Here is a 27,826-nt window from a genome sequence, read left to right on the forward strand (position 1 = left end):
TAGACGAGAAAAATAGAGAACATGTTCTCTATTTTTCTCGTCATGAGATTCTCGGCAGTTTTCCTGCCGAGAAACCCGAGAGTGTGTATACTTACCTGGTCGCCGTGGAAACCCATGCATGCTCGAAATGACTTTGACTCATACGCGGTAGCTTTCTAGGCATATGAAGGGTGCAGCAAGATGGCGGCGACGGCATTGAATGTGACGAGCGTATGCGATGACGTCACCGCGTTCTTGCCTTTCAAGAGAACCACGGTTCTTTTGAAAGGAGAGTCTGTACACTCGGGTGACAAGAGATTCTTGTCAAGAATCTCGTCAGGGAAAACAATGTTTTTTTCCTGACGAGATTCTGGCCAGTGTGTACAGGGCTTAACCCCCTCAGCGGTAATCCAGAGTCTGGCTCGGGTGGAATTTCAGAACCAAAAGCGGTAACCCTCGGGATCGCCTCGCAGTGTCCACAGACAGGGAATTACTTACCTTGTCCCTGGATCCTGCGATGCCTCCCCGCTGTGTGATCAATCTGTCTCCTCGCTCGATTCACACAGTGGCTTTGTGCCGCCGAGCCCCGTTCCCTGCAACGTTACGACGCACGGGGGCGGGGGTCGGCACCAAATATAAAAAAGTAAATACACAGTACACATTCAGTATACTGTAATCTTACAGATTAAAGTACTGTATGAAATAAATACACACCCCCTTTGTCCCTAGTGGTCTGCCCAGTGTCCTACATGCACTTTTATATAAAAAAAACTGTTCTATCTGCCTGCGAACTGGAGATTGTCCATAGCAACCAAAAACTGTCCCTTTATGTGAAAGGTGCTTTTAGACCGCTAGAAAACAGCGAAAATAAATTAGAATCACTTGCAGAATTGAGCAATAGCGATTTGCGGGGAAATTCGTCATCAAACAATAAAAGCAATGACAGCGACAATTCTGCAACTGAGCAAATTTCAGTGTTTTTGATTTGATTACATTATTGAATACTTTTTATTATAATTACATTATTATTTGTTATAATTGTCTATAGTTATTTATTATATTATGATTTTGTTTTTCAAACTTTATCATACCCGAGATGTCTACTAGACTCTGGTTTGGACAGATTTAAGAGAGTTATTCCTATAATGTAAAACGCCAAATTTCCATGCAAAATAATGGTACCGCTTTCAGCACCTAAAATCTAAAATAATCTTACCGCCAGGGAGGTTAAAGCGGTTGTATACCCGCAACTATTTTAATTTTTTTTTACACCTGAAAGGCAAAAGGCATAATGAGCTAGTATGCACCGCACCGCATAATAGCTCATTATTAAAAATACTTACCTTGGAACGAGGTGTGTAGAACTTACCTGGTCCACGCCGAGCGAGATGTCATCTTGCCTCGTGTCTTCCGGGTATCGCCGCTCCAGTGCTGTGATTGGCTGGAGCAGCGATGTCACCACTCCCGCGCATGCGCGCGGGAGACTTCATTCCGGCAAGGTCCGGCGGCTGCCGGGCCTCTAGCCGAGGATCCCCGCTGCGCATGCGCCGCTGCAGTCAGCAGGGCATTGCGAGGGGAATATCTCCTAAACCGTACAGGTTTAGGAGATATTCTTTATACCTACAGGTAAGCCTTATTATAGGCTTACCTGTAGGTAAAAGTGGTAGTAAAAACTTTACTACCACTTTAGGTCCCTAGGGTTCAATATTGAGTTGGCCCAACAATTACAGCTATAAAAGCTTAATTTCTTTTGGGAAGGCTGTCCACAAGGTTTAGGAGTGTGTCTATGGGAATGTTTGACCATTCTTTGAGAAGTGCATTTGTGAGGTCAGACACTGATGTTGGACGAGAAGGCCTGACTCGCAGTCTCCACTTTGATTCATCCCAAAGGCATGTAAAGGCAGGCATCACAATACTTTTGGTAATATAGTGGATATATATATATATATATATATATATATATATATATATATATATATATATATATATATATATATATATATATACAATATACTGTAATTCACCTGAACCCTTTTTGACAGATTATAGCAATATAATCTAATAATTTTTACTTTCAGAGGCTGTACCTTCAAAAAACCATGGCAGCAGTCTAAGAGGAGGTTATAGCCAGCGTTTACCATCAGCAATCCAACCAAGGACAAATGTATGTAAAAAAAACACATCTCTGGTATAGCATATCTGGTAAGCCATAATAATTAGTATAGTGTGCAGTGGACCCTACATAGGTAAACCACCTAGGGCTTCTTATGTCTCTTGAGACCACACGTGGTAAAATATTTGTGTTCTCAAGCCTAAACATTGCTGCATACTCGTCCTTTCTATGTACAAATGTACCGTACTTAGAACAATCAATGAAATCCTGCTATTCTAGATGCTATAAGTGTCATGAACTGAAGTGTATCTCTAGGCAAAAGCTATTTTTTTTATTTTGTTTATTGAGTGGGGAAGGGTTAGACCCTCTGTCAAATAGTGTCATTGTCCACGTTTTGAAAATGTGTCCCTCTATTTGTACTGTGAACACCGGGAAATAAAGTGAAGGGAAATTCTAAATTGTAGAGCTGTCCTCATAACAGGAGGTAAGGGGAAATCTTCCAATGGGGACACCTGTTCCAGGGACAGCTAAGAGAGGAATTACCCCACCTTGGGAGATTTGCTCTAACATACTTGTGCATCTCTGGGACAAGAAGTAAAGAAAAATGTCCTTAAATGGTACGCAGACATCAAAGCAAAGACCTGATAGTGTCTACCAGTGTTTAACCCTTCCCCTTTCCAATTTAACCAGATGACCATAATAGATACAGTAGATACTTTTAGTCACTCCACCTAAGAACTTTAAAACACATTTTATTATACTATAAAATGATTATGTAGCTTAATTAATGCTTTGTCTTTTAAATCCAGGTTGTTCATCATGGACCAAGTACTCCAAATTACAGGACAGGTAACCTTTCATATCTTCTTGTATACATGCAGCAACGCACTGATTAATACTGCACCTAAAAATACCAGTATACATAATGGAACATCGTCATAAAATTAGCTAACAATACACGGAATTGAAACTACTGCACGCTTAATGTTTAATTTTTTGGTAATTTTTAAAGAATAATTTCAGGCATGGGTATGTAATACATCGCTGCACTGGTCCAGCCTGGACAAATGTGACTATGTATATGTAGCGCCACCCCGATGAGGGCCATTGGAAGATGACTGACCCCAAAGGTTGCCCTGACCCTGCAAACCTCCTGATACCTCTGACACCCTGGATTCTGACATATTTCAAATTGATAGTACAAGTACACAGACACCAAACTGTAGCAAAGTAACATGTATTTTACTTAACCTCCCTGGCGGTATGATTCTTTCAGAAAAAAGGTGCTGAAAGCGGTACCATTATTTGCATGGAAATTTGGCGTTTTATATTGTAGGCCTGTAATTCTTAGGAATAACTCACTTAAATCTGACCAAACAAGATTCTAGTAGGCATCCCGGGTATGACATTTTTTTTAAAACTAAATTATAAATTATAATATAATAAATAATTATAAATAATTATAACAAATAATAATATAATTATAATAAAAATTATTCAATAATGTAATCAAATCAAAATCACTGAAATTTGCTCAGTTGCAGAATTGTTGCTGTCATTTTTTTTTTTTTTTTTTATGACGAATTTCCCCACAAATCGCTATCGCACAATTCTACAAGTGATTATAATTTATTATCGTTGTTTTCTAGCTGTTCTAAAACCACTTTTGACATAAAGGGACACTTTTGGTTGCTATGGACAATCTACAGTTTGCAGGCAGAAAGAACAGTTTTTATTATATAAAAGAACATGTAGGGCACTGGGCAGACCAAACTTTTGGGGGCCTCATGTGGCCTATGGGTTGGACATCCCTGATGTAGTGTAAGGGCCTGCCTGATTGGATACAGAGGGAATAGATAGATAGGTGTTTCCTCCTATTCCATAGTTTTGGTAAATCTATAAGGAATTATACAGAGATTGTACAACCAGATTGTATAGTGTGTGGCCACCTTTATACACCTATAATGAACTAGTCACGCTTTTAGTGCCATTAATTATTAATGGATCCCCAAACACAGAAGTAGACACACATTTTGCCACATAAAAAAAGCGAGCATCAAACACAGCAAAACGCACAGTAAAAAAACATGCAACCTACAACACACCAATGAGCTACTTTGCTGCATATGAAATCAATGGGCTGCGCTACACATGATGTGGGAAAAATGAGCCAAAAAACGTACGGTTCAACTACGTTAGGTGTGAATGGAGTCTGAAAGGGAAATTGTTATGTTTACACAAGAGGCTCTATTCACATCTGCGTGTTTCTGAACAGAAAATGTACGCTTTGCCGCGTGTTTGGGAATTCCTTTGCAAATGCACATGGTGCTTGCGTTGCTATTAAATGTTGATGGGTGCAGGATGTGTGTGCTAATGAGGTCAGCTAGTGAACTCCTTCCTGTGTCTTACTGGTTTTTTGACCTAATATACAAACCAGGAAGTCATGATTTTTTTTTTATGGAACACACCAGTGGTAAGACCTTGTCCTAAAAAGTATAAAACGTTTTTATTTTTCTCTAACAGAGGCACATTAATTGTATTTTGTTACATATAGAAGCTAATATTTAAAAAAAAAGGTGAAAATGAGTGACGCTTCATTATAATTGGGGCTCTTGTACAGACGTGCCCTTATCCAGTGCAATATAAATTCTAGCATATTTCTTCCACCCAATGAACTCCAGGCGTTACATACAGCTGATCAAAGACATGAATGTCTGTGTGCGACTGTACGGGTATACGTTGGTACTAATGTAAACACTCATATCATATGGGCGTATGCGAAGAATAGACTTTTTTTCTTTTAAGCACGTCTGTGAATTATATGAGTGTTTTCGCATATTCCAGTGTATACCCGAATACAGCCAGACACAGCCATTTATGTGTTTGGGGCTGTACACAGCACCTAGGCTTCCTAATAAAGGAAATACGCCAGAATGTACGTTGCATGGGCTCAGGGCGCCCCTGTGCAAGAACCTTGACAGTTTGAGTTTTGTATTTTTAACTTTGAGTCCTTCAGTGCATTGTCCTATTTTTCTTTCACAGGGATTGAAAGAAACCCTCAGAGCCAGAATAGAGGACCATTTAACCCCAATCAAGGACAAGCACCCCAACAAGGGCAAGGGGTAAGAGGACAGGCACATTTTCAGTGCATAGTAAAGGGTGGATTTACTAAAGGCAAATAGACTGTGCACTTTTCAAAATGCAGTTGCTCCAGAGCTTAGTAAATGAGTTAAAGCTTCCCTTTGCAAAGAGTACCCAATCACGTGGAAGGGAAAAAAAAAAGCATTTTTGCTTGCACGTGATTGGATGATAGAAGTAAGCAGAGCTTCACCTCATTTACTAAGCTCTGGAGCATCTGCTCTTGCAGAGTGCAACTGCATTTTGCGAAATGCACAGTCTATTAAATCAACCCCTTAGTTGCTGGAATACAATCCACTTGTATGTATATGTAGCACCCCCTTACTTTCAGTATGGGCACTACGCTAAAGTTAGTGGGGAATGGGAGAGTTATTTTGCTCCCATTCATAATTTGTTAAATTTGGGCTGCTGTCATTCCTGAACTGTCCTGTAGGTCAGTCTGCGATCCAGGGGTGCCGATCCCACCCCTGGGCGACAGTTGGCAGTAGAGGGGTTCTGGCAGAGCCGCTTTTCCCCAGCAGCCGATTAGAGGAGTTTTCCCTCGCGGGGCATGCTGGGGGAGAGTATATCTGTGGCAGACGCCATTTTTGTTGGTTCTTCGCGGGTTCCAGGCGCCGCACCCACCTTTAGGGTGTGTGCATCCAACAGACCCCGGCGATATGGCCTACCAGGCCGGGGTCACACGCTACGCGGAGCTCCATGTTGCTGAAAGGGGCCCCAGTGACTCACTGGGTCCCCGGCTCTATTGAAGAGATCCCAAGCTATGTGCTGAACGGTGGGGGATCGGCTCAAGGAGAACCCAGAGGCAGGTTATCTGAGGGGCTTGAACGAACGGGGATCCGGTGACCGGGACATTGACATGTACACTTCAACTGTCACCCGGTGACCCTAATCTAATCTACTGGGAGGATTCCCTCAATCCATTTAGCTCATCCAAGTACTAGGCCTGTTGCAGTGGTCCCTAGAGCCAGGTCTGTGGCAGAGACCTGTTCCTCCCAGTAACCTCAAGTGGCGCTTCGGCTGCCAGGCTCGTGGTTGGAGTGGCGACGAACCGTATCTACTACTACTGACTACTACTGAGAGCAGGATTGCTCTTTCTCATATCCAGGCCTGATACTACAATGTTCTCTTTTGCTTCATCAACCTTTTCTCTATACCTCATGTTGATGTTGGTCATGTTAGGCCGAGAATAAAGCATTCAGAAAACCTTCATTAATTGTCTGGACATTCGCTCACTAATCTACTCATCAACTTCACCCTTAGACAACGGTAATATGCCGATCCCAACAACAATCAGCAGCTCCTAAAGGGGGTAGCGCTACATATAGATGTCTGTACTGTATCCACATGACTGTTGTATAATCTATGTCACTTCAGCATTTACCCTTAACTTACCCATGCTAAACATGCTATAGTAAACTAGACCAATACCGAGGGTGTGGAGTAAACATGGCTGTAGCAGCCTCCTTTATTTAAAATATAATAACTTTAACATAGAACTCAAAACCATTTATTATAACCAAAGGTGTACTCAATTTTGCAGGGAAAACCTTTATTAACATTTTATACGATTATTGCACTGCGGCCTTCTCCATCCGATAATAGGCCTCAAGCCGACTTACTGGCTCAAAGACAATCCTGACCGCAGTGCCCCGATTCCAGTGTTTCCAGCTAAGCCTCCGCTTGCTGCAATCCCAAATATCAGGACCCATACCACTGACAAGTCCTGACCCATCTTTACCAAGTATTTCCTCCTCCTGCAAAACGACATACACCCGCCACTGCCACGACATAGGCACACGTCATAATCTGCACAGTAAAAGGATACAAAAAGAGAACAAAAACCGCAAAACCAAACTTATAAACAGTAGGGGAGGGTGGGCGGGAAATTTCCCTGGGGAATGAGTTACCCCAGTGGGAGGGCTCATTGTATTTATAGTACCATAATTTCCCCCCTCCCACTTTTCACATCCCAGTCTCCTCTCTCTTGCATTCCCAGATTAACCCCGTCATGCCAGCCCTCCGCCTATGGCATACTTTCTTTTGCTCCGGGCTTTCCTGGACTGCAAACTTGGTTCAATCCAATCATTTAAAATCAACAAGAAAACAAAATCTTTATTACCTGCACTTATGGGAAAAAAAGCACAAAGGATGAGGATCTAAAATATTTTATTCTAACTTATTTACCACACATTTTTCCATTCTATCAAGCTATAGCTATACCAGGCATTATCTGCCTAGGCGGTGGACTGCAGTAACTGTATGCCTTTGGGATGAGTGAGGATTTTTATATATTGCAGGAATTATTTCTCAATATGTCAATAATAGACCCTGTTTCTTTTTTTCAATCCAGGGATTTAGTCACAGAACAAATTCTTCAGTCTACAGGACAGGTAATCTTTCATCTTTTATATATATATATATATATATATATATATATATATATATATATATATATATATATCTGTGTGTGTGTGTGTGTATTCGGTACATTTTATTAAAGTTTCAACCTGAATACTTCAGAGGTAAAAATATCAGATATTAAGTGGCATTAAACTCAAAAGCAAAAATATGATATATTGCACCTTATCAATCATTGGATGTGATGACTACATTCGTTTTCTTTTTTTAGGCTTTTTCCCCTCTGTTTTCACCTGGTGATCCATCCAGTAACATACCTCCTGTATTAGTGAGACACAACTCTGGATGAAGGGGCAACAGAGAATGGCCAAACTTAAGTTAACACTTTGTAACCCTTTCATGACTAAGCCTATTTCTGTCATTTGGTGTTTATAAGGTAAAATCCATATTTTTTGCTAGAAAATTACTTAGAACCCCCAAATACTATATCTATTTTTTAGCAGAGAATCTAGAGAATAAAATGGCGAATGTTGCAATATTTTATGTTACACGGTATTTGTGCAGCGGTGTTTTAAATGCAACTTTTTGGGAAAAAAGACACTTTCATGAATTAAAAAAAGAACGAAAAAGTAAAGTTAGCCCAATTTTTTTGTATATTGTGAAAGATGATGTTACGCGGAGTATAAGGATCCCAAACGTGTCGCGCTTTATAGTTGCACAAACTCGTGGATTGGCAACAAACTACGGTACCTAAAAATCTCCATAGGCGACGCTTTAATTTTTACGGTTACCAGGCTAGCGTTACAGAGGAGGTCTAGTGCTAGAATTATTGCTCTTGCTCTGACAATCAGGGCAATACCTCACATGTGTGATTTGAACACCATTTACATATGAGGGCGCAACTTCCATATGCATTTTCTTTGCTGCGCGAGCTTGCGGGGACGGGGGCGCTTTAAATTTATTAAATTGTTTTCTTATTTTTTTTTATTTTTACATTATTATATTGTGTTTTAAAAAAAAAAAAATTGATCACTTTTATTGCTGTCACAAGTAATGTAAACATCCCTTGTGACAGTAATAGGCTGTGACAGGTACTCTTTATGGAGAGATCGGGGGTCTGAAAGGCCCCCAATCCCTCCTTTAAACTTCAAAGTATTCAGATCACTGAAAATGGCGATACTGAATACTGTATATATTTTTTAATCCAGCGCCATTGGCAGCTGGGAAAAACGCAAGTAACGTAGTGACGTCACTTTCGTGTTTACTTTCAGGAGACTGGGAGGAAGCCGTTTACGGCTTCCTGCCAGTCCTTCTGTAGGGGCCGGAGGTGGTGCATCACGTATCAGGTCTCCCGGTGGGACGGAAGGCCCATTAAGAGCAGCGGAGGCGGTGGGAGGGGGGATGTCCCCTCCCGCTCCTCCAGGATAACAACTGATCGGCTTTTAGCCGCATCGGTTATTATCACCAGAAAGCCGATCGCCCGCTCTAAAAAACGATACTGGGATGATGCCTGCAGCTGCAGACATCATCCCAGTATAACCCCTGAAAGCCGAGGACGCATATGTGCGTACGCTCGGCGGCAAGCGGTTAAGCAGTTACAGCAACAGTTTTGGTTCCTTTTGGGATAAAAGTTTTACATAAATAGAAGATGATCCTTCTAAGCACCCCTGTCAGTGGTAAATGGTTTTTCTCAACTATCTAGCTGCTACATCTACAGGACAGCTTGTTCTGTTGAAATACAGCACATTTATTGGCAGGATCACTAGGTGAAAATAAAGGAAATAAAGCTTAAAAAAACAAATGCAGCAATGACACCTTGGTAAGCTCCAATATAATAAAAGTTTGCTTTTGGGTTAAATACCACTTTTGATGTCTTTTTAATTTTTCAAACTATTGAAGAGAATCTCTGATTTCCATTTGTAGTGATTTAATCCTTGCCTTTGAATTGCTATACTAGTTTTGGATCACCTTTCAGAGATTTCTTGTTTTTTTTTAATACTTACATGTATAATTTTCCTGTCAGAGCAAAAGCATCAGGCTGTATAGCTATCCTATTTCCTACCTGAGCTCAAAAATGTCATGTGGCAAAGGTGCCGGATTGAAAGGACTACATAAAAGAAAACAAAACCCTCCTTCAGCAGCCCAGAGAGTGCAAATACAGTAAAACCTTGGTTTGCGGGCATAATTCGTTCTAGAAACATGCTTGTAATCCAAAGCACTTGTATATCAAAGCATTTTTTACAGGGTATAAAAGAGAAGAGAGGCACCTCTAAGTGTAGCAATAAGTTGCTAAATGTTGTACCTTCATTAAATGTAATCATATTGCTACACCTCGTACACACGACCGTTTTCCTCAGCAAAATCCATCACGAAAAATGCTGGCAGAGCATTTTTGCCGAGAAAAACGGTTGTGTGTATGTTTTTCGTCGAGAAAACTGTTGTGGATCTTGACGAGAAAAAAAGAGAACATGCTCTCTTTTTTCTCGTCGGAAGTCTCAATTTCCGCGATTTGGAATCACTGGTAGAATCGCCAAGTGTGAATAGTGTGAAACACACAGACTAATGTTTTTTTGACTTTCAAATCTGTTGTCTCCAAGTTTTTCAGTCACTGCATTATTCTGCTTTACCTTCACAGGAAACATGAGAAGCCCTCAGAGAGTACAGAGCCAGTTTACACAGCCCAGTTCAGGACCAATATACCCACCAGGGGTACGTTATATGGTAAGGGGAATCAATTACATCCAAACAAAAAATAAAATAAAAATAGCTACAACAAAAGAATATAGAGTAACACCTTTTTCCGGCGCTAGCGGGGGTTAAAAGTGCCCCACTAGCGGCCGAAAAATGAAAAATGCAAAACGACTACTGTAAAGCGCCACTAAAATTACAGTAAATCGCTGCTATTTTTACCGCCAACGCCCGCAATACCCCAGTGTCAAAGTAGCCTTCCGGTTCTGGTTAAAAATGTGTATATATGGGTAAAGGCTTACAACACTTTTGTGTTAATATTATTCTTAGGATGTTTTGAAAGCTGACAAAAAATAAAACCCTGTAACAGGAGAAGAAGTCCCAATGCAGCGTAGATAAGGTTTACTTTTATGACAAACCTGACTTCTATCTACTTTAAAATAACAGTTTTATTAAATACATTAAAGAGCAGTACAAAATTACAAAAATTCTGCTAATATTCAAAAAACATAAGTTTTGAATGCTGTAGAAATAGTATATAAAATAATGTACTTTAATTTGTATAAGTTAAACCTATATGATAACATTTTATATATATTTATCTTGCAGTTCCCACCTCCCAGTTTCCCAAAGCTATATGCCGCCCCACAAGGTATTTTTCCATTTTCAAACTTCTCTTCTATTTGCCATTAAATAAATTGGACGGAACTAACCATGCTTGCTAGAATCAGAGAATGCCAAGGGGGTGTACCCACCACTGTGGTCAAAGGTTTATGGACAGCATTGCTTCTTAAAGCGGGGGTTCACCCTAAAAAAAAATTCTAACATTACATTGAGCCGAGTTGTGAGAATGACATTATGCTAACCTTTTTTTATTTTCTTGCCGTACATATCGTTTTATCTATATTTTCACCGCGGCTTCCGGGTATGTAATCCTGCGTGACTGGGCGTTCCTATTCACATGCTAATTGATTGACATGCTTCCCACCGGCGCATACAGCGCATCACGAGTTGCCGAAAGAAGTCGAACGTCGGTGCGCAGGCGCCGTATAGAGCCGACTTGCAGTCCGGCTTCTTTCGGCAACTCGTGACGCGCTGTATGCGCCGGTTGGAAGCATGTCAATCAATTAGCATGTGAATAGGAACGCCCAGTCCCGTAGGATTACATACTCGGAAGCCGCGGTGAAAATATAGATAAAACGGTATGTACGGCAAGGGAATTAAAAAGGTCAGCATAATGTCATTGTCACAACTCGGCTCAATGTAATGTTAGAATTTTTTTTCTTAGGGTGAACCCCCCGCTTTAAAAGAAACCTGTAATGATGAAGTATGAGAAAATTTTCACATCTTTCAGCATCAACTGCTCTACATTCAGTCAGACATATAAAATCTCAGAGCTATAAAAAGAATTAGGCATTGGAGCGCGTCTCTCTGCCGTATACTGTGATTGAAAGTCTAAGCAGATAACTCTATAATGCCCAGCATGTGTCAATGAGTGCCTCTCAGCCCAGTCCTCCCTTGATGAATCTTAGTACTGAAGATGCAGCCTGGCAGTTAGCATTTTTAGAAGGTGATTTCTAATCTCCAACATTGGGGTGGATTTACTAAAGGCAAATAGAATGTGCATTTTGCAAAGTGCAGTTGGACTCAAGTGCAGTTGCTCAAGAACTAAATGATCAGAAGCTCTGCTGACTACCATCATCCAATCATGTGCAAGCAACAATGCATTTTTTTTTAATTGTGCTTGCATCTGATTGGGTATTCCTTGCAAAGTAAAGCCTTACCTCATTTACTAAGCTCTGGAACAACTTCCCCTGCAGAGTGCAACTGTACTTTGCATAGTGCACAGTCTATTTTCCTTTATTAAATCAACCCAACAGTGTCAGAACACTTCACCCCAGTCTTGTTTCTCACTGAAAGATGCATTATTAATCCGTTTAGGGTGCACAAGTCACAATTCTGAGCCACTATTAAGGCGATTAAGTATGAAACATATGCTAAGAAATGTTTTTTGTCTCCTATGGCAACTAATGAATGTCTGTCAATTCGGAAATAAGAATTAATCAGGGATTCTGAATGGTTGATATAAGCAAGAAGTTTTCTTGTTAGCGCCATTTTTATTCGCAAGCCTTTTAAGGTTCTTTGGCAAATGTGTTTTTCAGTAATTAGAGCTCATAAATAATGAGGCAAATGTCATGTGTAGGTAGGCTTAGTGACATTCATGTTGAGTCTTCATCTAGTTTTTTTTCCCTAAAAATAAAAAGATGGACTTTTTATTATGATCAAGTTGCATTGTTACTTTTTTTAAATTGGAATGTTTATATAAATTCAGCTAAATATAGATATACTTTAATCAGTACATTGACCCCACCCATTAGTTCAGGGAGAGGCAATCCTGGAAAGTTTGAGATCTAGCTGAGCAATGTGGAAGAGATCAAGGATCATCGGGGCAGAGGCAAAGTGCTTTTTTTAATGGAGATAACATAGCAAGGCCCGATTGAAAAGTAAGAAAAATTAAGCAAGTTCAGGGGTCAGTAAAAAGTAATGCAGAGTTCATAGAGCAATAGTATGCAAGGCAGAGTAAAGAAGCCAGTAAAAAGTAATGCAGAGTGCAGGGTTTAGGAGCAAGTAACAGAGTTCAGAAGTCAGTGACACACTAGCAGGATTCAGGAATAATTATTGCAAAGTGCAGGGGTTAGTAGTATGTAACACACAGTGCTGAGGTCAGTAGTAAGTAATACACAGTGCTGAGGTCAGTAGTAAGTAAAAAAAACAGTGCTGAGGTCAATAGTATGTAGCACACAGTGCAGAGGTCAGTAGTAAGTGACACACAGTGCTGAGGTCAGTAGTAAGTGACACACAGTGCTGAGGTCAGTAGTATGTAGCACACAGTGCTGAGGTCAGTAGTATGTAGCACACAGTGCTGAGGTCAGTAGTAAGTAATACACAGTGCTGAGGTCAGTAGTAAGTAAAAAAAACAGTGCAGAGGTCAGTAGTAAGTGACACACAGTGCTGAGGTCAGTAGTAAGTGACACACAGTGCTGAGGTCAGTAGTAAGTGACACACAGTGCTGAGGTCAGTAGTAATTAATGCACATGTCCCGCCTACAAGCAAAAATTCCAGTACAAACATCTACCCCCTAATCTAAAACCATCCACAGCACATATTCCCACATCTCTCTGTAAGGCCTCGTACACACGACCGAGAAACTCGACGGGCGAAACACATCGAGTTCCTCGTCGAGTTCCTTGTTAGGCTTGTCGAGGAACTCGACAAGCTTGCTTTGCGTACTCACAGTCAAGCCAAAATCTCCTCGTTCTCAAACGCGGTGACATACTACACATACAACAGCAGGGGAAGTTTGATTCCACTGGCTAAACTCTTGGGGCTGCTTTTGCTAATTTCATGTGTTTGCGTGTTAAATAAAAGTTTGGTAAGAGACGATTTGCACTTTTCAGTCTGTTACAACTTTAAAAATGTGTTATCTTCATTACAAATGCTACTTTTACTCCCGTCTCATACTTTAATCTGAGCAAGCGCGGGTTTCTTAGCATACAGACGTCCAAGTTTCTTGTTGAAAACCAGCCCGTCAAGGATCTCGACGAGCCAAATCAGATTCCCGTCGAGGAAATAGAGAGCTTGCTCTCTTTTTGGCTCAACGAGGTTCTCGACAGTTTCCTCAACGAAAATGTACACACGACCGGTTTCCTCGGAAAAAAAATATCTCCCAGCAAGTTTCTTGCTGGTTTTTGCCGAGAAACTCGGTCGTGTGTACGAGGCCTAATGCTTACTCAACAGACCTCAGATAAAGCAGGGCCCATCAAAGTGAAGGAAGTCCTTCCAATATTCCTCTTCATATGACACCTAAGGCTTCGTACACACGACTGAGTTTCTCGGCAAAAACCAGCAAGAAACTTGCTGTATTTTTTTTTTTGCCGAGGAAACCGGTCGTGTGTACACTTTTTGACGAGGAAACTGTCGAGGATCTCGTCGAGCCAAAAATAAAGCATGTCTTCTTTTTCCTCGACGGGAATGGGGAAATTTGGCTCGCCGAGATCCTCGACAGCCTAACAAGGAACTCGACGAGCAAAACGATGTGTTTCGTCCGTCGAGTTTCTCGGTCGTGTGTCAGAGGCTTAAGATTTACTTCATCTCTGCAATTTCTTTTGCCACTCTGATTTGAGGTCTGAAAGGCGACGGAAAGGTCAGGAGCTGTTGGAACATTACAGTCTAACTATTACATGACTACAAATAAACTAGTAGATTGTGTTTGACTGGTTCCTGACATTCACTTTAACCACTTCCCGCCCGGCCTATGGCCGATTTACGTCCGGGAAGTGGTTATGAAATCCTGACAGGACGTTCCAGAACGTCCTGCAGGATTTCATGCCGCGCGCGCCCGTGGGGGCGCGCATCGCGGCGATCGGTGATGCGGGGTGTCAGTCTGACACCCTGCATCTCCGATCTCGGTAAAGAGCCTCCGGCGGAGACTCTTTACCACGTGATCAGCCGTGTCCAACCACGGCTGATCACGATGTAAACAGGAAGAGCCGCCGATGGCTCTTCCTCACTCGCGTCTGACAGACGCGAGGAGAGGATAGCCGATCGGCTGCTCTCCTGACAGGGGGGGTTAGCGCTGATTGTTTATCAGCGCAGCCCCCCCTCGGATCGCCACACTGGACCACCAGGGATGCCCACCCTGGAGCACCAGGGTGGGCAAAAAAAAAAAAATGACAAAAAAAAAAAAAAAATAAAATGACAGAAAAAAATAAAAATAAAAAGCATAAAGAAAAAAAAAAGATGCCAGTCAGTGCCCACAAATGGGCACTGACTGGCAACCTGGCAAAAATCAGTGCTGCCACCCCAGTGTCCATCAGCGCCACCCCAGTGTCCATCAGCGCCACCCCAGTGTCCATCAGTGCCACCCCAGTGCCACCCCACAGTGCCCATCCATGCCCAGTGCCCACCTATCAGTGCCCATCTGTGCCACCCATAAGTATCCATCAGTGCCGCCCATGAGTGCCCATCTGTGCCGCCTATGAGTGCCCAGTGCCGCCCATGAGTGCCCATCAGTGCCGCCTATGTGTGCCCATCAGTGCCGCCTATGTGTGCCCATCAGTGCCGCCTATGTGTGCCCATCAGTGCCGCCTATGTGTGCCCATCAGTGCCGCCTATGTGTGCCCATCAGTGTCGCATACCAGCGCCGCCAATCAGTGCCACCTCATCTGTGCCCGTCAGTACTACCTCATCGATGTCCATCAGTGCCATCTCATCGGTGCCCATTAGTGCCGCCATATCAGTGCCCGTAATTGAAAGAGAAAACTTATTTACAAAAAAATTAACAGAAAAAAATAAAAACGTAATTTTTTTTCCAAATTTTCAGCCTTTTTTTAGTTGTTGCGCAAAAAAAAAAAATCGCAGAGGTGATCGAATACCACCAAAAGAAAGCTCTATTTGTGGGGAAAAAAGGACGCCAATTTTGTTTGGGTACAGTGTAGCATGACCGCGCAATTGCCATTCAAAGTGCGACAGTGCTGAAAGCTGAAAATTGGCTTGGGCGGGAAGCTGCGTAAGTACCTGGTATGGAAGTGGTTAAATAATAGGAGTTAAACTGGAAGTAGGGTTATTGGCCTCCATTTCTCAGGTCATCTTTTCACAGACCATTCACGAAACTCCAGCTTTGGGGATAGAACTAAATATTTGATGTTTTTGTGAGCCTGATTGTTACTTGATAAAACACACTGTACATGATACAATAAATTTAACAAATTATAAAACATATGCACATTGTATTTTCTTTATATCTTAATGCTTCTAACGCAGTATATGATTAACATTCTTTTTTTCCTATGGGCTCTTGTTTACTTGTAGGTTTCCCCCCTTACTCCGGCCCTTCAAATTCTCAGCCTTCCTTCTTCCCTTCAAATGTAAGTTACTGGCAATCTTTTTTCTGATTGAATCACAGGTAACGATACTACTGACCACCGTACAAAGGCATTATCAAGACAGATTTGAATGTATAATAACCCAAATGAAATTAACAATGCAATGTATGATTCAATGAGGTTGATTTACTAAAGGCAAATAGGCTGCTCACGTCACAATGGAATTTTCCTTTAGTTTAGTGAATACGGTGAAAGCTCACTTTGCAAACAATACCAAATCTCATGCAATGGTAATAAATACAGAAAAAAACATTATTTTGCTTGTACATGACTGGAATATCAAAGTCAACAGAGCTTCATGTAAAATTCCTTTGCAAAGTGAGCAACCTATTAGTCTTTAGTAAATCAACCCCGTTAATTTAAAAAAGGAAATTCATACAAATCATGAAGGCAGAATATCATCTACATGTTCTGGAACTTTCTATTTTAAAGGGAAAAAACTGCTCCTAGAAATACAATTGAATCTGCCTGTATGCAAGTTAATAGAAAAACTGGAGAAACCTTAAGGGTATATTTGCTAAAAAGCCTTATTTAGAGTACTTGTGTTCAAGAACCCTGGATAGCAGCTACAGGACAGAAGGCAGTATGAAGCCTCGTACACACGACCGAGGAACTTGACGGGCGAAACACATCGTTTTCCTCGTCGAGTTCCTTGTTAGGCTGTCGAGGAACTCGACAAGGCAAGTTTCTCCATTCCTGTCGAGGAAAAAGAAGACATGCTCTCTTTTTGGCTCGACTGGATCCTCGACAGTTTCCTCATCGAAAAATGAACACATGACCGGTTTCCTCGGCAAAAAAAAATCCGAGGAAGTTTCTTGCTGTTTTTTGCCGAGAAACTCGGTCGTGTGTACGAGGCCTAAGATCAGATGTTTAGTTCAGATGAAAGCTCCAGCAATAGAAAGGTTATGCCTTCCATCTCCAGGCAGCCAGGTTCACTTCATTTTGGTCACGGCAAGCAACTATAGAAAGGTGCACAACCACAAAATGGTGCACCTCTACTGACAGTCCCATCTGTCAGTAGTAGGTTAGAAAAGAACAGTAAAGAAAAAAGCTCTCACAAGTTCTTTAGCAAAGTATTGAGCATCATATTAGGAAAGCACTGGAGAATGATTTATAGGATAATAAAAGATTGGGCTGAAAAATCCATTGCATGTAAGAAACAGAGAGCCAGAATTGGTGGTAGTAGAGAAAATACAAGTGGGCTCTAAAGAAGGTAGGTAGACTTCATACACAGTACATACCTGGTTTAATATTAGCTTGTAAACACTAGTCTGAAGAGCTTCATATTCAATAAGAATTTACAAATCATTTAACAAGTTGCAATCAGCTCTATTCTGTGTAGAATAGAGATCTTAAAGGGGTTGTAAAGTTTTTTTTTTTTTTTTTTTCTAAATAGGTTCCTTTAAGCTAGTGCATTGTTGGTTCACTTACCTATTCTCTGGTTTGGTCATATACTGTAATCTCCCCAGTGGCTGGCTTCAGGGGAGAGAAGAGAGCACCAACAACGGATGAAATGTCTGGGCAGTGACATCACCTATAAGCTTACAATTGGACATCCACTGTCGTCTGTCCCTCTTCTCCCCTGAAGCTGCCACTGGGAGCTGATCATGTGACTGGACTGTAGTTCCTTGAGAATAGGTAAGTATAAACATCTACTTTCTACACGGTAGTTAGAATAGGGGTTAGAAAGGGGTGGGTTTAAGTTTAGCTAATTAGAGCCTGGACTCCCACTTTAAGGACTTTAGGAAAGTTGCTTAAATCTTGTTAAAAGCTTAGTGACTGCGTTCTGAATCCAGTGCTCTTCAGACTAGTGTTTACAAAGTAAGATGAAACAATGTTCACGTGTATCAGGCCTTCCTAAGAAACAAGTCAGAACTGATATCGATAAGGCCTCATGTACAATGCTGCTGGTAAACGGACATTTAGGAGCAGTTGGGCATTTTTTTTAGCTGCCACTGAACTCTCCTCTATGTTATCTTATCAGGACATGTACACAGGGTCGTTTATAGTCGTTTATAGGCAGTTGAGTTTAGCATATATTGTGCCGGGGATCAAAGTTGTTGAGCGGGGGGGGGGTTCGGTACTCCTACCTGTGCATGTTCCTCTGTCCCGACACCCCACCTGCGCCATTCGACTGTAGCCCGCTCCGTATTTCCTGTTGCGATCATGTGCAGGGGCGGTACTTCTAGACGATCAATGACAGGTCAGCCCCACGCCACACATGACCCCCATAACGCCGCACATGACCCCCATACACCCAATCACAGGGAACCAGACACCAAACATGGCGGTGGAACGCAAACATGGCGGTGGAACGCAAACATGGAGGCATGGAATGTCGCGCCCGGGCCCTGTTTTCCGGGATCCTAGTCTAGTCCGTGGGACCCCGGGAAAGACTTTGAATTGCGGGAGGATCCCACGGAATCCGGGACAGTTGGGAGGTATGGAGTTTAGAGGCTTTTTCTGGAACAAAAAAAAAATGCATTCAGAAGCTGTGTTTAGAGGCATTTCAAGTGCCAAAGGCGTTTAGCAGCATTTCGTTTACAGATATTTTTCATTTTAACCAAAAAAACGCTAAACGCGACATGTAAACAAGACTAAACAGCCGTTTTTAGACACTGGTTTCTAGCTGTCAAGTTAAATCATTCAGGAGAGGTTGAACAACATCCCGAGTACATGAAGCCTAAGTGTGATAAGCATGAGCAACAACTCAGAGGCAGAGTGTAACAGCACAGAGAGATTAAAGTGATGTTAAACCCTCTTTTTTTTTTAAGCACTTACAGCCATTGATTGAATTACTTAGTATGCAGCTTCTTTATCTTTTAATCCTTACCTGTACTTTTGTGTAAGCTGGCGCCATGAATGCTGACCCAGGTCAGGGCCGTCTTAATAGCAGCATTAGCCCCTGGGCAAAGTAATGCTCTGGGGCCCCTACAATGGAGACAGCACACATAAGCAGACATCAAGTAGGTAGGAGGCAGACAAGCGGAGCTTCCCCTTTTGGGTGGAGGCTCCGCATTAACTGCATGAACAATCATTCTGTACAGCAAAGAAACATATATCTGCTAAAATGATGCCTCCCCAGATATCCCCCCAGCACTCTGACCCCTCTACACCCCAGATATCCCCTCAGCACCCTGACCCCTCTTCACCCCAGATCCCCCCTCAGCATTGTTTTCCCCCATACACCCTTGATTCCCCCCCCCCCCCCGGCACCATTATTCCATCCATGTAGTACCCCCTTTTCCAGTGGAGATACAGTGCATGTAAACTTTTGGCTATGTGCCCACCTCCAGCACTGGACTCACCTATACCAATAATGCAGGCAGAAGGAGGGGCAGAGGAAGGAGCATCCCTTCGGGCATTCCACCCCTTCAGTGCAAACAGTGCTGGACAGCTGGCCTCACCATGACACCATCCACAATGCTACTTCCGCAGGTGGGCTCTCAGTACTGTCGACTCATCAGCTCCCACTCCAGCTCCTGCCCCGCAGCCTCCAAGTCCTGAGCATTCAAGCTGCATGGGGCGGGGTCAGAACATTACTGCCCCTCCCTGCTGGCTGTAAAATAATAGGTATCGTTCTGCACAGCACGGCGCATCGCTGCCAGCCTGCCTCCCCTGTGTATCCATTACTCTGTGTCATCATTGAGGCCCCAAATTTTGGGGTAACATGGGCTCAAGGGCCAGCTGCTTTTTTTGGGAAAGTGCAGGGCCCCCTATGCAGCTGGGGGCCCTGGGCAATGCCCAGGTGTGCCAACTCATTAAGACAGACCTGCCCCAGGTTTCCTGTTTCCGGGTGGCTCCTTTTCCTTGAATCATCCTATGGAGCCACCATGCCCAAGTGACCCAGAAAACCATAAAAGAACCATGATCCTCTAGACTTCCTTCCCCCGCTGCAATAACGCGGTTGAGTGCATCCTGCAGTGGAGAAAGTGGACTGCCCCTGCCTACAATATGTTTAACAAATGGTTCCCAGGGCGGTCAGAGACACTCGGAGACACTTGGGAACCGAGTGTCTCCAAATGTCTCCAAGCTTCACCAGTGCCCCCGCACCTTTGGTCACATGCACACCTCAGAGGCTTGAATCCTGCTCGTCGTGCGAGACAACGCTTGCAAGTGTATTATTAAGGCTAATTTCACACTGAGTCACTTTACAGGCGCTATAGCGCTAAAAATAGCACCTGTAAAGCGCATTTTGTGAGTGGCTTTTGAGGGCTAGTGAGAAGGGCTACCAGGGGGGGGGGCAAGCACCGCCAATCACAGGGGGGAAGAGAGGAGAGCCGCCACTGGATGATCAGAGCAGGGAACATCACAGCTTTTCTTTCAATAGCTGTGTGTTCCCTGCCGTGCGCCGTCACATAAGCCCCTCCCCTTTTCCCGGGACTTTGATAGATCGACCGTTCAATCCTAGGACGGGTGACATGTAACAAAGTTCCCTGGACAAGGGGAGGGGCTTATGTGATGCCGCGCGGTGGGGGAAAACACAGCTATTTAAACAAAAGCTGTAAGGTTCCCTGCTCTGATCATCCAGTGGCAGCTCTCCTCTCTTCCCCTCCACAGGTAGACTGCACATGGGACACAGGCTGCTTGGTGGACACAGGCTGCTTGGTGGGCACAGGCTGCATGGTGGGCACAGGCTGCATTGGTGGGCACAGGCAAGCTGCATTGATGGGCATGGATAAAGTTGTTAATATTTTTATAACTTAATTGCATAAAACATTAAAGTGTAATTTCATGAGATAATTTATGAGGGCGGGTTTAGGGGCAGGGCATGGTAGGGGTTGGTTCGGGGCAACTGGTGGCGGGTAACCCTTGAGGCCTGGCTAGTAGCTCAGTACTTGAAATGTTGAACCCTGCTAAAAGGATTCCCAAAAGACCAGGTAGAAATGGATGTTCTGTAAAAGGGTGATCTTGTTTATATCTTGCTTCTTTATCTGAAATTATAAATCATTAAGAATATAAAATAAAATGTACTTGTAAGGTCAGACAATGGGCTGCCATTTAATATGTTTTTTTCTTTTTTCATTTTTCCAGTTTACTGTCCCTTCACCATCTCCAACAGGCAAGTACTTTGATAACAGGATTTAAATAGCTGCATCCATTTGGACATATACCCAAATGTTAATGTAACATAACTGTATACTAACAGTGTTGTCAGAATTGAAAAACAGTAATACAACATATATAAAGAGTGAAAGGAAGGCTGATATGTGCAATTTTCCATAAGAAAATATGGCAACAGGATTCATTGCCATGCTAGCTACATGTGTGAATGTTCAGGGGAGATCATGTTATCTGAACATTGGTGTGCACAGCCTATTACATTAGGGTGTGCACAAACATGCGTGTATATCAACAGAGCAGGGAAGAGTTTTTAGAAGCGCTAAGTTTGGTGTCAGTAGGGCAGTGGAGTGTGTCAATCATTTTTTTTTATTATTATTATTAATAATTATTATTTTTAATTATTATTATTAATAATTATTATGTTTAATTATTATTTTTTACAATTTTTTTAGGAGCCCCATTGGGGGGCTTTGGTAAAATGTCAAGGGTCTAAAAAGACACCTGATGTCCCACTTTTAAGGCAGAGAAAAGGACTAAGGACCAAGATTCCCCCGTCCCTTTCTCTGCAGCCACAGCTGCACTGGACAGTGAACCAATGGCAGGTATTCTGTGCTGAGCTGCTTCCTGTTCATTCACAAAGTAAAGCATAGCAAACTTAGTTTACTATGCTTGGGTTAAGAATGAACGCAAGAGCGATCAGTACAGATTACTCAATGTGTTCATTCCGAAAAGGAAGTATCCAGGAAATGAAATATTTACTGGTCCCTTCCCCTGCTATCCATCCTGAAACATTCCCTGCAGCAGCCGGCAGAAGAGGAGAGGAGGGAAGCTGGCAGCACTGCAGGGGAGAGATTGAGGGTGCCAGAAAGCAACAGGACGCCCTGTGTGCACACCTTTGCTTGCTAGTCAATCATAAATGTGGCCAGCACTGAAGGAAATTTGAAGCAATATACTCTTTAAAGTGGTAATAAAGTCCTTTGATTAAAATTTGCTCAGGCACATTGAGCCATGCATGCGCAGCTCAGAAGACAGGTACGGAACCTGATCTATACCGCAATGATGTGACTCAAGTGCACATGCGTGGGAGTGACGTCATTCAAGCAGCTGAACAGCCAGAACCCTGATAGAAGACAGTTCGAAAATAGAAGCACCTGGGACCCACAGAAAACGTGACAGTGCAGTGCTTGAGGGCCCATTATGACAAGTAAGGCTGCCATAATTTGCTAACATGCAGTGAATATTAGCACATTGAGGCATGCCACATCTAATGGCCTATATAATTAAATACAAATAAAAAAAAAACACTTTGCTACCGCTTTTCAGGAAAGACAACATGACAATGATCTAATGCATTTAGCTACTTTTATATGAGGTCACCAGACTGCACAATTCACAAAAAATAAATAAATAGAAAAAGGAAAGCTGTTACCTTTTCTAATACAACAATGCAAACATCTGCACCTCTGCAGACTACAACTAGCTTTTCTTATGCAATTCTTAATGGTGATTTAATGGCCTCTTCCAATATAAATCTACATTTAGGGTGAGCAACTGGAGCACAGCCTATAAAAGGTTAGGCCATTAATGCAGACACTGCAGAGTCAACACAATTTTAGTTTAATGACCATATACATATATATGTGTCAGATGTGTGATGCATGATGTTTGAGATCAATAATCTCACACATACTTGTTACAGTATAATAGCAAAGCAGATTTCAGTCTGTGGGAATAACAACACAGGCAAAAATAAGCTTCTCACAGTGTTCTCAAAAGCTGTTGCAGGTCAGACAGAGCCCGCATCATTTCCTGGCTGGAGGACATCCAACATAATCGGGCCCTTTTCTCCTGAGCCTTACTGTCCCTGGCTCATCCTTTTCGATTGGATTTCAGTTCTTGCAATCACAAAGGCTACTGAGGAAGGGTGCTGTACAGCTTTTAGGAAGTCATGTACAGCACTCTGCTGGCTCCTTCCACCAGCCATGGTCTATTTGCATTGCCTACAGAAGCACATAGATCCAGGCAGGGCTGTCTTAATGAGAGGGCACATCTGGGCACTGCCCAGGGGCCCCAGCTGCATGGGGGGCCCCTGCACTTTCTCCAAAGTAGCTGGTCCTTGAGCCCAGGCTTCCCCGAAATTGAGGGCCCCATAATGGCACTGAGAGTGATGGATACACAGGGGAGGCAGGCTGGCAGCGGTGCCCCATGCTGTGCAGAACGATACCTATTATTTCACAGCCAGCAGGGAGGGGCAGGGCCGGAGCGCCAGTGATGCTCTGACCCCACCCCATGCAGCTTGAATGCCTAGGAATCTAAGGCTGTGGGGTAGGAGCTGGAGTGGTAGCTGCTGAGCCGGCAGCACTAAGAGCCCACCTGCGGAAGTAGCATTGTGGTTGGTGTCATAGTGAGCCCAGCTGTCCAGCACTGTTTGCACCGAAATGCTTTGAATGCCCGGAGGGATACTGCATCTCCATTGTAGGGGCCCCAGAGCTTTACTTTGCTCAGGAGCCCATGATGATATTAAGACGGCCCTGGATCCAGGAATCTAATGAAAACCGGGTTTATTTAATAATGTAACTAGCATGTTGGTGAAGGGCAAAGAAAAGAAAAGAAGGTAAAATATGGGCAGAATAAATTTCAGTTTTTTCGACTGTTATGGTATCAGTCATACAAGAATGCATTATTGTCAATGAGTTGGCCAAATTGTAGACTTGCATTGTGAGAAGGAGCTTTTTATAACACTGTAAAGGAGGCAGCGGAAATCAGGACAAGCAAATATTGCTAGTTTTTTTTTAAACTATGACAAGATTATTTACAACAAACCATTTTCTTCTTTTCAATACATTTTATTTTGTTTTTAGAACAAGCTGATTTCTTGAATATTAAACACACATTGAAGGGAGTAAATACTCCAATGCTTCTGAAAAGCCCTGTACACACGATCATATTTTCCGACGGGAATTGTGTGATGGCAGGGTTTTGTCAGAAAATCCGACCATTTGTATGCTTCATCGGACAATTTTCGGTATTTCCAACAACAAATGTTGAATAGCAAGCTTTACAATTTTCCGACAACAAATGTGTGATGTCGGATTATCCGATTGTGTGTACAGAATACCATCGGAAAAAAATCCAAACTACAAACACGCATGCTCAGAAGCAATGCTAACCACAAGACAACATTAGCAGAGATTGGCCAGAGAGTGGCACAAAATAGCAGAAAAACCACATCGTTTCTGTTTGTTAGCCGACAAAGTTTTGCCGTTTGTATGCAGAACAAGTTCAGACAAAATTCCATGGCTTTGTCCGATGGAAATCCGATCGTGTGTACGAGGCTTTAAAGCGGGGGTTCACCCTTAGAGGGCACTTTTCCCCCTTAGCTTCCTGCTCGTTTTTACTAGGGGAATCGGCTGTTTATTTTAAAATATGTGCAGTACTTACCCGTTTACGAGATGCATCCTCTCCGTCGCTTCCGGGTATGGGCTTCGGGAATGGGCGTTCCTTCTTGATTGACAGTCTTCCGAGAGGCTTCCGACGGTCGCATCCATCGCGTCACGATTTTCCGAAAGAAGCCGAACGTCGGGCGCAGTATAGAGCCGCACCGACGTTCGGCTTCTTTCGGCTACGAGTGACGCGATGGATGCGACCGTCGGAAGCCTTTCGGAAGACTGTCAATCAAGAAGGAACGCCCGCTCCCGAAGACCCATACCCGGAAGCGACGGAAGAAGATGCAGCTCGAAAACGGGTAAGTACTGCACATATTTTAATACAAATAGCCGATTCCCCTAGACCGAACGAGCAGGAAGCTAAGGGGAGATTTTTTTTTTTTTTACAAATGGGTGAACTCCCGCTTTAAGCAGTTTAGATTACAAACCTATACATGCCAGACAAAATGCCTCCTTTTGTGTAATCTAGTCTGACATCTGGATTATGATGAAGTGAATAGAAAAGTGTAAATTAGTAATTAAAATGGTAGTGACTTTTATTTTTAAAGGCAAGGTAAATAAAAATCAAATTTTCAATGACATACTGAAAAGGAAAATAAATGCATTATGCTCTTGTCGTTTCAGCTAATACCGGTAGTACTAATATATCACTCAATAACAATGAGGGACCATGTCAATTTGGTAATAATAATAGCATGGTTTACGGGACAACAGGACCTCATTATCATAGCAATTTTAACCCAAGGAGTCATCCTGGCTGGACCGGACCCACAAGTTCCCCTGCACCAACTCAGAGTAAGCATTTATAAATTAACATTTGTAATATTTTCTACTGCTGCCATATTAAAAACAAAAAAATAAGTAAATGGTAAACTTTATACATCTGTCATTTCAGCTTTAAATATTAATATCAGTAACAACAGTGGTCCACTACAAATTGGAGACAACAATACAATGTATGCTAGGGGCTCAAGTCAATATCAGAGACAAAGCACCAGACCTATCCCTCCACAACCTGGCCAAACTGCACGTATAAACACCCTTGTTCCAACAAAAAGTGTACATAATCCACAACCATCCCATACTTCAGAATTGTGTCTCCCCACAAAGGCAGGAGAAGCTTTTTCTGATGCAGCTCTTCCTACACAAGAGACTGAAAGGCAAACTGAACAACCACTAGAAATACCAACTACAAAGGATACCACTGTGAGCCACTCATTACAAGGAAAGGACAATATTAATTCAAGCAGCTCTTCAGGAGAACAGGAGAAATCTAAGCAATGATTCCTGGCATTAACTATAGCAGTGCTTCCTACAGTGAAAAATGTGGTGCCTAGCTGGATAAAAAACATGGGTTGACTACTGCACCAAAGTCTGCATACTCCTGGCCCACTATAAAAAAAGAACCTTACTTTGCAGAACTTCAGTTTACAACTTGTAGACACAGCCCATTCCAGAATTGATCAAACCAACTCTACAGAACTCATTGCCTTTCATGGAGACATTCTGCATCTTCAAACAACACCCCAGGACACAGTCCACATATTGCTATGCTACAGACCACCAGGACCATAGACAAATCTCCTCACACCCTTCACTGAATTCATCTCGACATACACCTTAAAAACCAAAAACTTTCTGTTACTCGGGGACTTCAACCTCTGGGCTAACTCTACCCAGGACCCCATTGCCACCTCTTGCATCAACCAACTGGAAGAACTAGGTCTGCAGCAACTGATAAAAGCCCCCACGCATGGCTCAGGTCACATTCTTGATCCCATCTTCCAACAAAATATGGACATCAACACCTTTAAAATCACAACCAACATCATCTCCCAAAAACCGAAACACCCAATAACAACACTCTGGACAAGATCTCAGAAGAAACTACACTCTGAACTCTTCAAAACCACACTATCAAAAAACATAAGAATGCGAAATCAAAACCAATCAACGGAACAAACACTCAACTCCTTAAACAAAGCATTACTACAAACAGCAGACACAGTCGCTCCGAAACGTAGAGCACTCATCCGCAAAAACAATTCGGGCTGGTTTAATGACACTCTTACTTTACTGAAGCAAGACGCAGAAGAGCTGAAAGAGCCTGGAGAAGAAACCCAACAAAGGAAAACCACACAAACTGCAAAGCACTCAATAATAAATACCACAAAGCAATATTCAAAGCAAAAAAAGAAAATGTCTCAAACATCATCTCAAAAGCCCTAAACAGACCTCGTGAACTTTTCAAACTAGTCGCTCAGACTATGAACCCTACCTGCCTAGAACCTTCAGCAAACGAAACTCAAGAATTCTGTAATGAGCTATCGGATTTTTTTATCAACAAACATTCGTGAAATAATTCAACAGAAAAAAAACAACCAACCTCACTCAGCCAAAGCAAGAAGAGGAAATCAATACAAACATTATACAATCGACGACATTTTCGCTTGTCCCGATTACCATTGACACCACCAAAAACATCATCAGAAACCTCCAAGACAGTACATCACCAAACTACTGAAAGTATGTACCGACATCTTGGCACCCACCATAACACAGCTCGTAAACCAATCGTTCAAAGAATGTATTGTTCCAATCCCCCTCAAGCAAGGCATAATCAAACCAATCCTAAAAAAACCCAACCTCGACCCCAAAGACCCAAACTACCGCAGACCAGTAACAAGTCTTAACACCTTCTCCAAGATCATGGAGAAAGCAGTATTACAACAGCTACAACTCCATTTGGACACCCACAAACTCTTGGACCCACTACAATCAGGCTTCCGCCGAGGCCATGGCACAAAAACAGCACTTCTCAAAATATGGGATGACGCCCTCGAAGCAGCAGAGAATCATGTCTCCTGTTGCTGCTGGATATCAGTTCAGCGTTCGACACTGTAGACCACAAAACTCTACTCATTCGCCTTAAAAGTAGCAGGAGTCACAGACTCAGATCTACCCTGGTTCGCATCCTTCCTAGAAACTTGTTCCCAGACAGTGAAACTAGGAGCCAACACCTCTGAAACTCGCGCAATTTTTTGCAGAGTACCTCAAGGATCACCCCTGTCACCCATCCTCTTTAACATCTA

The 27,826-nt window shown here is 42.6% G+C and overlaps 1 protein-coding gene across 7 annotated transcripts in view; it reads left to right on the forward strand.

Moving 5' to 3' along the window:
- RIPK3 (receptor interacting serine/threonine kinase 3) overlaps positions 1–27,221 on the forward strand; it is a 109,443-nt gene extending 82,222 nt beyond the window's left edge. For 5 of the 7 annotated variants that reach the window (XM_040353273.1, XM_040353320.1, XM_040353292.1 and 2 more), the window contains 10 exons: positions 2,058–2,143; positions 2,902–2,941; positions 5,135–5,214; positions 7,584–7,623; positions 10,227–10,312; positions 10,889–10,931; positions 16,151–16,206; positions 21,259–21,286; positions 25,359–25,529; positions 25,630–27,221. In XM_040353273.1, coding sequence (XP_040209207.1) covers positions 2,058–2,143; positions 2,902–2,941; positions 5,135–5,214; positions 7,584–7,623; positions 10,227–10,312; positions 10,889–10,931; positions 16,151–16,206; positions 21,259–21,286; positions 25,359–25,529; positions 25,630–26,018 — 1,019 coding nt within the window. In that variant the 3' untranslated portion in view covers positions 26,019–27,221. The remainder of the gene's footprint in view (positions 1–2,057; positions 2,144–2,901; positions 2,942–5,134; positions 5,215–7,583; positions 7,624–10,226; positions 10,313–10,888; positions 10,932–16,150; positions 16,207–21,258; positions 21,287–25,358; positions 25,530–25,629) is intronic. The other 2 variants (XM_040353311.1, XM_040353325.1) reach the window with 2 other exon arrangements.
- Positions 27,222–27,826: the final 605 nt, after the last annotated feature.

Source organism: Rana temporaria, chromosome 1 (genome assembly GCF_905171775.1).
Source record: "Rana temporaria chromosome 1, aRanTem1.1, whole genome shotgun sequence".
NCBI classification, from domain to species: Eukaryota; Metazoa; Chordata; class Amphibia; order Anura; family Ranidae; genus Rana; species Rana temporaria.